Here is a 15,451-nt window from a genome sequence, read left to right on the forward strand (position 1 = left end):
GGAGAGTCTATAAAGCAATTATTTTAGCGAGGATCATCTAAAAGGACAGGCTTGAACACTTTTGCATCTAGCTCGCTGAACCATCTAGATCCTGCCTCAGTCACGGAAGCAGCTACCGACGCTACGGGGTTTTCAGCGTCGTCATCCTCATTTTCGTCATCGACGTATGTTTGAGAGGATGAGGCAGCCGGTCTCTGCCGCTGCAGCTGTGATCTTGGTAGCTCGAGGTCGAATTCGTCGTCGCTGTCTTGTTCTTGTGCAACACCGGTCCTAATACCGAGGATCTCTAGCATTTGGGCTGTCGTGCCACCAAAGACCAACACAGTCAACATGACCACTACCAATACAGTCGCTCTGACAACGTTTGCGTGTGGTCCTTCGATACCGGCAGCCAGAGCGACGCCTACGGCACCTCGGAGACCGGCCCAGAAGAGCATAAACTGGTAAGAAGGGGGGATTTCATCTTCGTCGAGCTGGAGTTGCTGCGGATTTCCAGACATGCGAGCTCTGAAACGTGTGACCTGGTTCACCAATCGAGACAATGGGAATACTGCGCAGTAGCGGGACAGGCAAATGCCGGCCGCGGTAACGATGATCAGCAACGGGCGGAAAACCAGATCGTCTTGGGTCATGAGGGTGAGACCAAGATAAATAAAGATAAAGTTTTCCGATAGTTGGGCCAGCAACTGGAAAGAGTACTTGACGGCCAACTGAGTTCGTCGAGACATGTTGTAATATGCGTAGTGTTTCAAGGTGATACCACAAAATAGTAGAGACACAATACCAGACATATGGCAGCCATTGGAGAAGAAATACGTGCCATATGAAAACAAAAGTACCAAACAGGACTCGATCTGGGGGTAGCGTCGGACATGAGTGTGCTTGAGAACCAAGGCAGTGAGAATACCTGCTAAGACACCGATCAACAAAGAAATAGTAAACGTCATAAAGAAAATCCCAATACCGGCGAAAACTGAAGTGAATGTCATACTCTGATCTCTGAATTTCGTGCAGGTCTCAAAAATGACAATGCACACAGCATCGTTCAATAAGCTCTCTCCGAAAATAATCGTGTAAAGCTTTGGATCCACCTGGTATGTATTAAAAATGCTCAAGATCGTAACGGGGTCAGTGGCACTCAAAGTCGCACCCATTGCTACGGCATCAACAAATGAGAGCTCGACACCCTCGAGACCCAGAGCGGTCCAAATGTACACAAGAACGCCAAGAATAACGGTTGCGATAAACGTTCCTGCAAACGCAAACATGAGAATACTGAATATGTTGCGGAAAAAATTCGCCTGATTCAACTCATAGCCGGAATTGAGGATAATCGGGGGAAGCAAGATGTTGAAGAAGTACGAATAGCTGAACGATAACTGCTCTTGGATAAAGTGCCCCGGAGATACTCGCACAATAAATCCGACGAGTATTCCCGCAAAAATTGATACAATCGACTCGTGGATACCCTTTATTCGTTTCTGCTGCAAGTAGTACGACGTCCACAAAGACGCAATCAGTAAGAGAATGACAATAAATAGAGCCCAAGATAAAAAAATCTCCTGCGTACCAGCATCCACGCTGTCCTCTGGCAGATTGCCATCAGCATCCGTTGAATCGCGTCTCAACAAACCTAACAACCCCATTGCTTTTGATGTGGTGGCTATGGGTTGGGTGAAGTAGAGTCAGCACAGAGCTCAGCAGATTTGAGGATGAGCTGGGGGCTTGACCAGCTGGCCAGTGCATAAATTTTAATTTATTTATTCTACACGGTTTAAATAGTGGTTTGTATCGATAAATTACAACTTGCGATTATTCATCTCCATGAGGGCTTCGAGATCGACTTTGAGTCACCTCGACGCAAAATGGTTTGCGAAATGGCAAAGTTCGTCCAAGCAGGCAAAAACACCGACGCGTGGTAAATGGTATCAGCTCTGTATGTTTCCGTATCCGTCGGGCCAGATGCATGTCGGCCACCTTCGTGTTTACTCAATCTCGGACACATTGTCTCGGTTCCGTAAAATGAACGGCTACGATGTGCTTTCACCAATGGGGTGGGACGCTTTCGGACTGCCTGCTGAGAATGCTGCTCAGCAGCGCAACGTCAAGGCTTCTGATTGGACCTATGCGAACATCAAAGCCATGCACAGCCAGTTTGACCAGATGCTCTGTGATTTTGATTGGTCCAAGGAGCTAATCACCTGCCATCCTGATTATTACAAGCACACACAGCGGTTGTTTTTGGAGTTTTACAAGGCAGGTCTGGCTTATCGGGCTCCCGGTCTTGTAAATTGGGATCCGGTCGACGAAACGGTGCTGGCAAACGAGCAGGTCGACGCACAAGGGAGATCGTGGCGGTCTGGCGCCTTGGTCGAGACCAGAGAACTTGAGCAGTGGTATTTGAAAATCACCGAGTATGGAGATGCTTTGGATCGCGATTTAAGTACGTTGGATCAGTGGCCTTCCAAAGTCAAAACAATGCAGAAGAATTGGATCGGTAAGTCTTCTGGTGCTGAACTGACTTTGGCGGACAATATCACGGTTTTCACGACACGTGCTGATACTTTGGCTGGTGCAATGTATGTTGCATTGGCCATCAATCATCCCATAGTTCTGGCAGAGGCCGAAACCAACGCTGGCCTCAAAGCTTTCATCTCCAAACCCCATGAAACGGGCTCGAAGGATGGGTTCAGATTGTCCCAAGTTATCAAAAATCCTTTGACGGGCGCAGAGATGCCTCTTTTTTGCTCGCCGTACGTATTGGGAGACTACGGAACCGGGGCAGTTATGGGCGTTCCTGCCCATGATCAGCGAGATTCTGATTTCTGGGAATTACATGGCACCACCGCTCCCATTAACGTGATCCAGGAGGCTAAATCGCTCCCATATACCGAAAAGTATGGCACTTTGAATGAAGCCTCTGGGTTTGCTGGCCTGTCAATCGCTGACGGTGCCAAAGCAATAATGAACAAGCTTGGGGCAAAGGAGAAAACGAGATATAGACTAAGAGATTGGTTAATCTCTCGTCAACGTTATTGGGGCGCCCCTATCCCTATAATCAACTGCTCTTCTTGCGGAACTGTACCTGTACCCGAGAAAGATTTGCCGGTGCTTCTTCCTGAGAATCACTCAGGTCCTCTTTCTCAATGCAAAGAATTTATGGAAACAACTTGTCCGTCCTGTGGTGGTGAGGCTACCCGAGATCCCGACACTATGGACACGTTTGTTGACTCTAGTTGGTATTTCTTGCGTTTCACCGATCCTGACAATAAAGACCTCCCGTTCAGCAAAGACCGGGCTTCGGAATTGATGCCAGTGGATATGTATCTCGGAGGAGTTGAGCATGCTATCCTGCATCTACTTTATTCTAGATTTTGGACAAAGTTTTTGGTTGACAGAGGACTTATCGAAAACATCCCCAATTCTGAGCCCTTCAAACGCCTTGTTACACAGGGGATGGTTCATGGCAAGACATTCATCAATACCGATAACGGTCGCTTCCTAATGCCTGATGAACTGGGTCCTAACAACACTGTCAAGGCCACTGGAAAACCTGCTGGAATAACTTTTGAGAAAATGTCCAAGTCTAAATACAACGGTGTTGACCCCTCTGAGGTCATTTCCAAGTATGGTGCTGATGCAGTTAGAGCCCATGTCTTATTCCAAGCACCAGTCAACGATGTCTTGGAGTGGCATGAAGACAATATTGTTGGCGTCACACGCTGGCTTTCCAAACTTCAAGCGCTGGTTAGCTCAGCTTCGGAATGTGGTTCAGCTCCTACTAGTGCGCAGGTTCAGGCTTGGAACGAATGTTGTGCACTGGTTTCCAACATCACGAAATCGCTAGAGGACACTCTAGCTTTGAACACTGTTATCTCTGATTTCATGAAACTCACTAGAGCTGTCGGTACCCTCAAAGGTAGTGAGCTTGCTTGGCCAGCTACTGAAACACTGGTCAAGGTCATCGCACCGGTATGCCCTGCGAATGCTGAGGAAGCTTGGGAAAAACTCTTGGAAATCAAAAAGCAGCCGTGGTCTTCTGTTTTCGCCGAGGAATGGCCCCTGCTTGAACCCATCTCTTCAGGATCGGCATTCAACTACAATGTGATGATCAACGGTAAAAGAATTATGAGCTTTGCTTCGGAAAGTGATGTCCAGGAACAGGTTCTTGAGGAACTTTCCAAAGAACCCAAAACAAAGCCGCTTTTGGAGAGAGGAATTAAGCGGGTTGTTTTTGTCCCTGCAAAGTCTCTTGTGAATATTTTGACAAATTAATTAGTTCTGTACATAGGCCAAATAAGGCTCAACATTATAACCTTGCTGTGACATGACATTGACAAGCTCACTGCAAAAAGATTCATAGTCCATTGCCAGTTTGTCGTAGAGTTCAGGGTAGATAGATACTGGTGAGAAGTTGAAACGTTTCTTGAATAGTTCGGTGGAAAATGTACCGATCCAAGGACAATTTGCCAAGACGTATTGGTTTTCTTGAATGAGGTGGGTTGGAAAGTAGAGTCGGCCCTGAAGAACCGAGCAAATATCAGGAACTAAGCGAGCCCAATCTCTACAAAGAGCCAATCCACCAGGTAGATAATAAATAATGTGTTGAACAATTTGAGGCGGCGGCTCCAAGTCAAGCGACTGGTAAAACTGGACGAGGTGCGTATACTGTAAAGGGGCGAGTTTTGGTTCGAACTTGACAATTACTTGTTCTGCTACGCGACCAAGCCACCAAAGCTCCGGTAAAATGATTGACATGGCTTGATGCTTTGCTCTCAGTAGATGGTTGACGATTTTAGCCCTAATTACCGGCACACTGTGGTTTGGCCAGAATTTGAACAACGGCACGATTGCCATTAATAGAGGGCTCAATTCTCCGTCCCAACACTCGAAATAGTCGTATACATATTCTTCAACAGCCAAAGGTATTTTCCCACTTATCGAAACGACTGGGGCCAATCCAACCAGCGTCTCCACTGCATCATTACCCAATTGCAGCTTGATGTCCGTGTTGGCTCGTGACAACTCCACAGTATCGCCTTTACATAGTTTATAGGCCACTTTCGGCGGCAATTTGGCTGCCAGTACGTTCTCTTGGCCAGTTGACGCAATATAAATAGGACAGTCGCCCGCGAATGATCTCATCGCGCAAAGCAGGTGGGACAGCGCCGGATTAAGGATTTGCGCGTACAGACTGGCCACCATATTAACTCTACCCTGTGAGAGGGTCTTTTTGCTGGTGATGGCAATAATAAGAGCCACCAGACTACTGACTGGTGAGGTACAGTGAAGTCGATGCAGCAGGTACCCATAGTGTCTATTCCAGAAGTCCTCCGAAACCAAACGCGTATTTTTGGCAAGCCATTCATAAACTGCTCGCTGATCGTCTCTTTCTGACTTATTTGCCAAGGCCAGAGCTCGTTCGGCAACCGCATCGTCTATTCGACCATTTTCAATTTTGAGCTCTGGTTGCATATATGCTTACTGTGGAGGGCAGCCAGCGGCTTTGGGCAGAAAGTCTGGCTACTACAATTGCAGTTGCAGTTGGGTAAAACAGATGATATCCGAATAGTTAATACAACTAATGATCTGAGCATTCTTATGCACGAGCTGACGCGTGCATGGTACCCACACGGCCAGGACCAAGGACGTGCTTGGCCGGAAGATTTGCTTAGCAGAGGTGGTCTCCCACTAACTCACATGGCCAGGATCGAAAAATGGTCTTCGTCGTGTGAATTGGTTAGTAGCGCTGGTTTCCCACTAACTCACGGCGAGAGCATGCATTGGGCAAACATGCTGAAATGGAGCTCTCGAACAACTTTTAGATGAATTGTACCTTCTTTTTGTTGCAGTAAACCGTGTTTATTCATTATAAAGTAATAAAACTATTATATCTTGATCAATTGCTTTCGGCTAAATGCCTGCTCTCGCCTTGTGAGTTGCTTACCAAATGTGGTCTCCCACTGGCTCACACGGCCAGGACCAAAAGCGTGCTCTCGCCGTGTGAGTTAGTGGGAGACCGCCTCTACTAAGCAATTCACACGGCGAGAGCATGTATTTGGTCCTGGCAGTGTAGGTTGCTTAATAGATAACAATATTTTAACAATAGCTTTTTGGCCGTTCACGATGCGGGTCGCCAGGGCAAGGGCCCATCCGTATTCGGCCCTGCATTACCATTGGCGGCGCCTACTAGTAATCTTGTTCCCATCCTACATAAACCATGAAGCTGTTGCCAATTTTTGTGGCAAGTGTTTTGGGACAGCAAATCCCATTTTTTGATGAGATTGACAATGCCGGGAAAGGTTTGCTTGACCGGAAGAACGGGTACGAGATTGCTTCCGCCGTCCTTGGGGAGAAGTCAGGTGAGGCTGCCGTGCAGGAGGCATTGAACGAATTGTGGTCCACGAACCCCAATCTTTTCAAGAAGCTTATGGATCCGTACTTTGGCTCGGGTGGTAAGCCTGCTCAGGTTACCCGCCGCACCGAATGGGATTTCCATGTCAAGGACCCCAACTTTGCCAACTACGAACTGCGAGTCAAGAACCCCAAGTCCCTGGGCGTGGACAGTGTGAAGCAGTACTCGGGCTATCTTGATGTTCTCGACGAGGACAAGCACTTTTTCTTTTGGCTGTTCGAGTCCCGCAATGACCCTGAAAATGACCCCGTGGTTCTGTGGCTGAACGGCGGCCCTGGATGCTCGTCGTCCACTGGTCAGTTCTTCGAGCTCGGACCTTCTTCAATTAATGAAAATTTGACTCTGGACTACAATCCCTACTCCTGGAACAACAATGCGACTGTTATTTTCCTTGACCAGCCTGTCAATGTGGGGTACTCGTACTCTTCTCAGCGCGTCAAGACGTCAATGGCAGCAGGTGAGGACGTTTATGCGTTCTTGTCGTTGTTTTTCGAATCGTTCCCCCAGTACAACACTCAGGAGTTTCACATTTCTGGAGAGTCGTATGCGGGACATTATATTCCGGCTATTGGTAAGGCAATTATCGACCATCCTGAGCGTAGTTTCAATTTGACGTCATTGTTGATTGGCAACGGTATTGTTGATGCTCTGAATCAAGCTGAGGCGGCTGTTGGGATGCAGTGCGGCCAGGGCGACTTCCCTGCCTTCCAGACGCCGGAAACTTGCGACGCAATGTACAAAGATTTACCGCGTTGTGAGTTCCTGATGCAACAATGCTATAATACTGAGTCGCGTTTGGTTTGTATTGCGGCAACTACCTATTGCCAGCGCTCTGCCACCAAATTCCTCGAGACCGGTCGCAACCCTTACGATGTTCGGGAGGTGTGCTATGATTCGTGCTATCCTGAAACTGGCTACATTGAAGAGTACATGAACCAAGACTTTGTCAAGGAAGCGGTCGGCGCGGAAGTTGACAAGTTTGTTGGATGTGATTCACAAGTTGGGTCTGAATTCTATTTCGCGGCCGACGAGGCTGTCAACTTCTCGCCTGTAGTTGCTGAGATTATTGACGCTGGTGTTCCCGTTCTCATCTATGCCGGTGATAAGGACTGGATTTGCAACTGGTTGGGAAACCGTGACTGGACTGATCGCATGGAGTGGCCTCACCAAGAGGAGTTCTTGTCTGCAGAGACCAATCACTGGTATGTTGATGGCAAGAAAGCCGGAACAGTCAAGACAGCCGACTTGTTGACGTATCTCCGTGTTTATGATGCCGGACACATGGTTCCCTATAATCAGCCCGAGCACGCTTTGTCCATGTTGAACAGCTGGGTTTCTGGATCTGGTTTCGAGTCTCACGACAGTTCCGATCCGCACAAGCCTCACAAGCCTCACAAGACTCATGAACCTCACAGACCTCATGAATCCCACAAGCCTCATAAGCCTCATAAGCCTCATGAACCCCACAAGCCTCATGAACCCCACAAGCCTCATGAACCCCACAAGCCTCATGAACCTCACAGACCTCACGAACCTCACAGGCCTCATGAACCCCACAAGCCCCACGAACCCCACAAGCCCCATGACCCCCCGAAGGACCACAAGGGCAAGCATAAGGATGGCAAAGGCTTCTTCTGGAGCATGATGCACCGCGCTCGCAAGCACCTGCCCTGTCACGACGACACGGACTAAATTCTAGTTTTCACATAACAGTTCTCCAATTCAATATATTCAATGTCATGTTTCAATAATAATCTATGATATACAATTAAGTGTGTTTATTTGAGAATGGGCTGAGCGACACCACCGGGGGCATATTCTTCATGGAACTGAGCCAAAGTACCGTTGCGGTCATAAATACTGCGGGCGCGGACATAAGGGTCGATCTTGAAGTAGTCCTTGTAGAGCTCGTCGGAAAGGGCCATGCGCTCCTTGTAGAACTTATCGGCCTCGGGGCCGTCGGCGGCGATCCATTTAAGGGTAACATCAAAGAACTTCTCGATCTTCTTGGTACGCTCGGCAAGAAGGCGGTCGCGAGTGACGGTATCGGCCATAGGGGCGTCGTCGCCCTCAGAGGGGGGAATCCACTCGTAGTCATGGGCGAGGGTGCCACCCAAACTCTTGGGCAGCTGCTCGGAGCTGATGGTCTGCAGCAGGTCCTTCTCGCCCTTGGTGAACGAGATCTTGGCAGCAACAACAGGATCAATCCAGCCCTTGATCACCTGCCAGACGGTGGAGAAGACCCATGGAGCACGGTGAATGTACACAAAGCCGAGGCTCTCGGGGTAGTGGGCCTCGAAGCAGTGCAGAATGAACTTGACGACGTGGTAGTCCATGTTGTGCAGACCAAACTGGTAAAGATCGAAAATAACAGCAGCAGTCTCCTGGTTCTCGTTCAAGCACAGGTGAGAGGCCTCAATGCAGTGCAAGGTGTAGCGCTCCATGGCCTGCTCGCTCTGAGCACGCGGGTCGTGCTTGTGCACAGTGATGTTGACAATTGGGCGACCGAACTTGTCCTTGCCGCGCACAATGGCCTTGCCCTGCTTGTATTGGTTGATGAAACCCTCATCGGGTTCCTCGTCGATGTAGTAGCGCTCGCCCTTGCGAAGAATCTCATCAACGTCGTACTCGTTGAGGCGCCATTGCAAAGTCTTACCGTACATCTCAGCAGCACGGACCACGTCCCACTTGCGGGCACGGAGGAAGCGCAGCAAGACCTGGTCAAAGTGCTCGGTTTTGGCGAAAAGAGGCAGGCGCTCCTTGATCTTCTCCCGCTTGACCTTGGCCAGGCAGGTCTTGATCGCGCTGGTGGCTTCTTTCAGGGACTCCTGGGCAGTGACCTTGTGGCCGCCAAAGCCAAAGTGGCCGCCCTTTTTCTCAGCGGGAGGTGCCTTGCCGCCAACCTTGACGGCTCCCTCGCTGGTGTAGCCCAGGTTGATGAGGAACGCGAGATACATTTCCTTCAATTTGTATGTCTGCTCAGGTGACAGGTTGCCGAGATGGCCGGTGGGGGCGGTGGTTAACGGAGCCATGTTGTGTCCTTTTGGTTTACTGCGTCCTCTACTGACTGCCACCTATTTATATATTTTTGTCATCCACCTGACGGACTTAAAGAACCCGGGGGCGGGGAATTAGAAAGCACTGACATGCAGTAGGTTGCGGGGCAGGGGCGGAAGACACAAAACGAACAAACCTTTTTTAAAAAAGGACAGAAAAAAGCCTGGGGGGTTGAGTCCACGGGGAAAACTCGCTGGGTCCTCGAACGAGACCACGCCAATTTCCGTTTGCTCGATTTCCACGCGGGTTTTGCGCAATCGAGTCGGCGATGTGTTCCCCCCCCCCCTCTGTTCCGTCATGCAACCCCACTTCTCACCCCCACGGTCACTTTTCCCGAGATGCAGGGCCTTAGCCAAATCTTCTATCTGGGTGCGTAATTTCGCAGGTGGGCGGTCACAGTGAGCAATGGGTTGATTTCGGAGTCCCAAAGCTTGCCAATGCGCTCAGGCTCCTTGGACGTTCGTTTCAGGTGTACATGTCTGCTGTCACCGTGTTCCGTAAACAATTCGCTGCACTCAGTGCACCGGTAAACCAATCCCAGGCTCCCAGCGATGAACGCGAATTCGTCTAACTTGATTTGGCTCGTTTCGTCCCCCCACTTGTCGCGTGGAGGGGTCTATCGAATTTTGACGGGAGGAAAAAAAAAAGGCTAATAAATTAAAGGAATTTAGAGGTCTTGCGTTGGGCCTGGTTCAATTTGGTATTAACGCGATGAACGTCAGCGTCCAAGTCGTCAAGCATGCTGTTCTGCTTCACTATCTCGTCATTGATGGCTAACCCTAACTGTCTCTGCCGGCTGATAGCATCCCGCAGCAGCTGCACTTCTGCATCTTGATCCTGGATAGTGCGTTTTTGATGCATTAAAAGCTCCTGGTTATCCAGAGACTTGGTTACCTGGGTTTCGCCCAGAACGCGGCCCGTTCTCTTGTCTGCGGGCTGGCTCGACCCCCGGCCGCTCGTAGCAGGACTAGTGCGCGGTTGGTTGGAACCATCGCTGCGGATCGCGGTGATTTTTTGGTGCAATTCGTCAATCTTCTGCTGACGGCGAACTTTTTCGCGGGCCCCCAAAGTGCTCGACTGCTCGTTCAGCTTTTGCAGACCGGCCAGCATGGTTTGGGCATTCAAACACAGTTTGTGTTGGTGCATTGCGTCTGCCACCTTGGCCTGCGCAATACTCTCGTTGATTTTCTCAATAGTCGCCGTCCAGTCCGCAGCCCCGGTCGCGCTCGATTGGTTCCGCCGTAGCTTGGACATTTCTAAAAAGCTCTGCACGGCCAACGTGGCAAAGCACTCCTCGGAGCGAGCCAGTGCGCGGATCATGGCTTCAAGACCACGCCTTCTGTCTTCAAGATCAGCGTCGTTCAGAAACCATGCCTTGGCTGGCGCCTCCACGGGCACAGGAGACCCGGTTTCCTGCTCGACCTCCTGGGCCAGCAACACAAACTCGCTGTAGCGCTTCTGCAATTGGTGCGTTTGACCCTGTACGGACACAATGACATTGTACACCGTTGGAGAGCCCTTCTCAAAGCTGGGTACCGAGATTGTAGCCATTTAGATCTACGCCGTCGGGGTTTCTTGTCTGATAGTTGGATGTTTGTAATCAAGCGTGCTTTCTCAACCATGGCCAGCGCTCGTCCTATCGTTATCAGCGGTCCTTCGGGCACAGGAAAGTCGACTCTACTGAAAAAGCTGTTTGCTGAGTACCCAGACAAGTTTGGTTTCAGTGTCTCGCACACGACTCGTCAACCACGGGCCGGAGAGGTGAATGGCAAGGATTACCACTTTGTCACCGTAGACAACTTCAAGGGCCTGATTGACGATGCCAAATTCATCGAGTGGGCCCAGTTCGGCGGCAACTACTACGGCACCACTGTCCAGGCCGTGCAAGATGTTGCGGAAAAGGACAATAAAGTATGCATTCTGGACATCGACATGCAGGGTGTTAAGAGCGTCAAAAAGACCGATCTCGACCCCCTGTTCCTTTTTGTCGCCCCGCCCGACCGGGAAACCTTGCGGGCTCGTTTGACCGGCCGCGGCACCGAGACTGACGACTCTTTGGCCAAGCGACTGGCCCACTCCGACGCAGAGCTCGACTACGGTCACACACCAGGCAACTATCACAAGATCGTCGTCAACGATGATCTCGATAGCGCCTACAAAGACCTGAAGGACTTTATCATCAGCAATCTCTAAATACTTAGCCCCCTAACTTTGCATTTAACCGCACCCCCCAATCGCTTTCTGCTTACCAAATGCCAGCTCTGCCCAGTAGCGTAGAGCCCCCGCAGCGGAAGCCGCTGTACCAAATACTAGCCGAGAAATGCAAAGAGCAGCCCCTTGTGCCATTGGGTGTCGTACTGACGTGCGGCGCCCTCTATCTGTCTGGCCGGGCATTGAGGGCCCGAGACTCCCGTCTGGCCAACCGGATGTTCTTTTGGCGCGTGGGATTCCAGGCATTCACGGTTGTTGCACTAGTCGGAGGAGGATTCTACTATGATGAGAAGCGCCGCGAGAAGAAGTCGCAGCGGGAACAGCTTATTGAAAAGGCCAAAGAGCGAGAAAAGCTTTGGATCGAGGAGCTGGAGCGTATCGAAGAGGAGGCGAAGCGCCGCAAGGAGAAGGCCGACGATCTCAAGAAACGCCTCAAGGAAATTGAAGACCAGAAGAAGTGATCGCCCACGCCCGCTTGGTTTTCATATCCTAAATGTACATAAGTTTTATATAGCCCGCTCTTTTTTTCCGTTTCTCTTACCTAATGGCCACTCGATATATCGCTACTCACACAGTTGAGGACGCCCACAAGAGCGATATATTCGCTATTGCAGTAGGAAGCAAGTACACAGCGTCGACTGCAGGCGACGGCGTCATCTCTCTGTGGGAAAACTTTGTTCCCAAGGACCCCATTCAGCTCACTGAGCCCCGCGGATGTGGTGTGCATCATATCGCCATGGACATCACAGACACCTTCATGGCGGCTGTCTACTTCGATGGCTCGGTGCGAACCTGGTCTCTAGAGTCGCTTGAGGAGATCGTGGTGCCGGCTGTCAAGGATATCGAGGCCGGCTGGGCGTGTTCTATTGCCAACGACGCTCTTACTTTGGCGGTTTCGACGGTGGAGGGCTCGGTTTTGGTGTTTGATTTACAGAAGAAAGAGCTTGTGTCAACGCTCAAGCCAGCCCAAAACCAGCAGGCGGTTGCAACCTGTGTAGATATTTCAAGTGACGGCAAATTCGTCGCTTGCGGGTTGGATTCCGGAAGAGTCCATGTCTACTCCACCGCTACTGGTCGCTTGTCCTATACGCTACCTTGCCACACAATGTCTCCTCGTGCAGTCAAGCTTTCTCCTATGAATACACTTGTTGCAGTTGCAGGCGACTCAGAAACTATTTCGCTGTTCACTTTGAATGGTGGTGATCTCATTGGCACATTTGTCGGCCATGACTCTTGGGTATTTGCATTAGACTGGAACCTTGACGGTAGTCTGTTATTATCGGTTTCACAAGACGGCAAGGCAAAGATCTGGTCTATTGAAGATCGCGCTTGCGTCTCTACCTTGAATGACTCCGACCAACCTCTATTTGCAGGTGCCTACATTCGAAACGGTCATGGTGCTCAGATTATTGGCGGAGCATCCCAGGGTGTTGTTACAGGTGGTATCGATCGAACCTTGAGGTGGTATCGCGAGGCATCATCTAAATAAGCTGGTCTTAAAATGGGTTGTGTAGCGTGCTTGTAGCTGTAATGAAAACGTCTTTCAACGGGAATCCTCGGTTTTGTGAAAAGGTTGGGCCCCATAGCTCTCCCTTCCGCGGCTTGGCAACCAAAAACTTATCCAGAGCTTCTTTTTGGCCGTATGCATAAAGCCACATATAAGCATCGCCGTACTGCGGGTCGTTTTTGATGGCCGCTTCGAACCATTTGGCGACACTGTCTTTGCCAGTAGTCCATAGGTGGAGCCCGGCCGCGGTTAGCACGGCCGGGCTATTGTTTGAAGCTTTCACAGCTGTAGCAATCTGTTTGTTTCTTTGAATTCTTGGTGTCAGAACTAGCTTTTCCGCCCATAACCCCCCGTCTTGCGGACACTCTTGAAGGGCTTTAGTTAATAAATAATCCACATTACGGCCACTTTTCTTCTCCAGTCGAATTCGAGCCAGCCAAAGAGCTGCGCTTTTCGGGCACTGTGATTGAGCTGATAAAAGAACTGCACGAGCTCGAACATCCGGCAAATGTGTCGCATACTCTACCCACAAGTGCTCGCTTTTGGGCAGCTTGACAGTAGCGGCGGCTAACATATCCGCGTTCTTGAATATTCTGGCTTGTTGTAGGAACAGTTTTTCAGAAAAGGGGTGATTTGCCAAGGCTTGCTCAATAACCTTGTCTACCGGTTTACCGGCTCTAATTAATGCATCCACATACAAGCTTTGGCCCTCATCAGATACGGTGCGTGACAGGACAGTCAACGCGGTATCAATTTGGCAGCTGTCGAGGAAATGCTCACCGATATTAACCAAGACGTTTTCTGAACTGAACTTCTGCGCGGCCTGTTCAGGAAAGCGTTTTGCGTACTCGAGCTGTATTTCCTCGCTGTCGGCGTATCTCTCAACTGCCTCCTGCAGAATGTCCGCGTCGAATGCTGCATATTTTGTGTACAGCTGAACTGTTTTGGGTATTTTCTGAGCAACCAATTTGGCGGCAGAGTAGTTCCCGGCCTCACAAAGCCGATTGAAGTCCTCTTCCGTCAAATCAAGCGCATCTACAATCTTTGTCAATGTCGGGCTATCATCACAGGTCAGAGCAACATCAATCCAGCCGTCGGGACCTGTTGAGCGAATTGCATCCTTTATTGAACCACCCTTTTTTATCTTCGCAAGCCAGAGGGTTTTGTTGTCAGGATACTTTTTCACGGCAGCATCTAGAACGGCTTTATCGTACTCTGCAGCTTTCAAATAAAGGCTTGGACTGGGGGCAAGTTCGAGGGCAATACCTATAACGTCTTTTCTGTCTTGCGGACTTTCAAGATCAATTGCAAGTTCCCATAATGCTGAATTGTCAGACAGATGCTCCAATGCCTGATGGACATAATTCAACTTGTCTTCGTCCGTATACTGCAAGTCAATTACCGCTCTCCAAACTTCTGGGCTTTTTGGGACGTTATCGACAGCCTTTTGGGCAATTGCCAAAGTGTCCGCACCGCTATGAAACTTCAGTGCCTCAAGCCAAATCTCTGGCACTCCTGGACAATGCTTCATTCCCTTTTGAATGGCTATACGAGCTTTTTTGGGTTGCGACAACTGTGCCTCTATTCTTGCAAGCCCAATATAGCCCTGCGGGTTGTTTGGTTGGGTCTTGATCATAGTTTCCAACAACGTTCTCTTGCGTTCAGCACCTTGAGGGGCTAAAGACTGCTCTGCCTTCCGTGGCTTGAATACCAAATCAAGTCTGGCACTCAGCGCTTGATCCTTGGCCTGCAATTTCTCTTCATCGACCTCAATTGAGTTATCGAACGCAGAACTGGTCTGCGCAACCGAATCCGGGGCGGTGTACCAGCGTTTTTGCATATCTTCCTCCTGTCTCAAACGCTTATTTCTGCGAGTCAGGTCAGTTGCTTCGGGCAAATTAGCCCATTCGTCCAAAGAAACCGTTGCGAGCTCCTCCTTAACCGGATCAGGTTCGTCCACCTGCTCTTTAATGACCTTGCGCTTGTGACTGAGCTTCTCGTTCAACTTCATATACTCTTTTACCGCCTCTTGGTCATCCTTGGCGAGCTTGGTACCGCCCAAAATCCCTGTTTCGTCTGGATCTCGATACCTATCTGGATCATTTGGAAGCTGTATTTCTGCCGCCGTCAGCGGTGCGTCTGCCCGAGTGGTGAACCCGGTTGCACCTCGACCAATCCCGGCTTTATAGCCCGGCGGAGGCTGCATAGTTAAAAAGTCTTTGCCGGCAAACATCGCTGGCAAGACGCGTCGTTGACCACAG

At 50.0% G+C, this 15,451-nt stretch overlaps 10 protein-coding genes across 10 annotated transcripts; 5 read left to right on the forward strand and 5 right to left on the reverse strand.

The window, feature by feature from the left end:
- Positions 1–23: 23 nt before the first annotated feature.
- Positions 24–1,646, reverse strand: B9G98_02668 (Endosomal/prevacuolar sodium/hydrogen exchanger; the record flags this gene model as incomplete). The annotated part of the gene is made up of 1 exon (XM_024809225.1): positions 24–1,646. The coding sequence occupies one exon, from the start codon at positions 1,644–1,646 to the stop codon at positions 24–26; it is 1,623 nt and encodes a 540-aa protein (XP_024664993.1).
- A 178-nt stretch (positions 1,647–1,824) lies between these two features.
- Positions 1,825–4,275, forward strand: B9G98_02669 (Leucine--tRNA ligase, mitochondrial; the record flags this gene model as incomplete). The annotated part of the gene is made up of 1 exon (XM_024809226.1): positions 1,825–4,275. One exon carries the CDS (start codon positions 1,825–1,827, stop codon positions 4,273–4,275), a length of 2,451 nt encoding a protein of 816 aa, XP_024664994.1.
- Positions 4,276–4,309: 34 nt separating this feature from the next.
- Positions 4,310–5,475, reverse strand: B9G98_02670 (hypothetical protein; the record flags this gene model as incomplete). Its single annotated transcript, XM_024809227.1, has 2 exons — positions 4,310–4,320; positions 4,347–5,475. The coding sequence occupies 2 exons, from the start codon at positions 5,473–5,475 to the stop codon at positions 4,310–4,312; spliced, it is 1,140 nt and encodes a 379-aa protein (XP_024664995.1).
- Positions 5,476–6,220: 745 nt separating this feature from the next.
- Positions 6,221–8,107, forward strand: B9G98_02671 (Carboxypeptidase Y; the record flags this gene model as incomplete). Its single annotated transcript, XM_024809228.1, has 1 exon — positions 6,221–8,107. One exon carries the CDS (start codon positions 6,221–6,223, stop codon positions 8,105–8,107), a length of 1,887 nt encoding a protein of 628 aa, XP_024664996.1.
- Positions 8,108–8,193: 86 nt separating this feature from the next.
- Positions 8,194–9,447, reverse strand: B9G98_02672 (Phosphatidylinositol transfer protein CSR1; the record flags this gene model as incomplete). Its single annotated transcript, XM_024809229.1, has 1 exon — positions 8,194–9,447. One exon carries the CDS (start codon positions 9,445–9,447, stop codon positions 8,194–8,196), a length of 1,254 nt encoding a protein of 417 aa, XP_024664997.1.
- A 682-nt stretch (positions 9,448–10,129) lies between these two features.
- B9G98_02673 (Vacuolar morphogenesis protein 7) lies at positions 10,130–11,023 on the reverse strand (the record flags this gene model as incomplete). The annotated part of the gene is made up of 1 exon (XM_024809230.1): positions 10,130–11,023. One exon carries the CDS (start codon positions 11,021–11,023, stop codon positions 10,130–10,132), a length of 894 nt encoding a protein of 297 aa, XP_024664998.1.
- Positions 11,024–11,092: 69 nt separating this feature from the next.
- Positions 11,093–11,665, forward strand: B9G98_02674 (Guanylate kinase; the record flags this gene model as incomplete). The annotated part of the gene is made up of 1 exon (XM_024809231.1): positions 11,093–11,665. The coding sequence occupies one exon, from the start codon at positions 11,093–11,095 to the stop codon at positions 11,663–11,665; it is 573 nt and encodes a 190-aa protein (XP_024664999.1).
- A 59-nt stretch (positions 11,666–11,724) lies between these two features.
- B9G98_02675 (Respiratory supercomplex factor 1, mitochondrial) lies at positions 11,725–12,144 on the forward strand (the record flags this gene model as incomplete). Its single annotated transcript, XM_024809232.1, has 1 exon — positions 11,725–12,144. The coding sequence occupies one exon, from the start codon at positions 11,725–11,727 to the stop codon at positions 12,142–12,144; it is 420 nt and encodes a 139-aa protein (XP_024665000.1).
- An 83-nt stretch (positions 12,145–12,227) lies between these two features.
- Positions 12,228–13,172, forward strand: B9G98_02676 (Meiotic recombination protein rec14; the record flags this gene model as incomplete). Its single annotated transcript, XM_024809233.1, has 1 exon — positions 12,228–13,172. The coding sequence occupies one exon, from the start codon at positions 12,228–12,230 to the stop codon at positions 13,170–13,172; it is 945 nt and encodes a 314-aa protein (XP_024665001.1).
- Positions 13,173–13,179: 7 nt separating this feature from the next.
- On the reverse strand, positions 13,180–15,423 carry B9G98_02677 (Pre-mRNA-splicing factor prp1; the record flags this gene model as incomplete). The annotated part of the gene is made up of 1 exon (XM_024809234.1): positions 13,180–15,423. The coding sequence occupies one exon, from the start codon at positions 15,421–15,423 to the stop codon at positions 13,180–13,182; it is 2,244 nt and encodes a 747-aa protein (XP_024665002.1).
- Between the last annotated feature and the right edge of the window lie 28 nt (positions 15,424–15,451).

Source organism: Wickerhamiella sorbophila (genome assembly GCF_002251995.1).
Source record: "Wickerhamiella sorbophila strain DS02 chromosome Unknown contig3, whole genome shotgun sequence".
Taxonomy (NCBI): Eukaryota; Fungi; Ascomycota; class Dipodascomycetes; order Dipodascales; family Trichomonascaceae; genus Wickerhamiella; species Wickerhamiella sorbophila.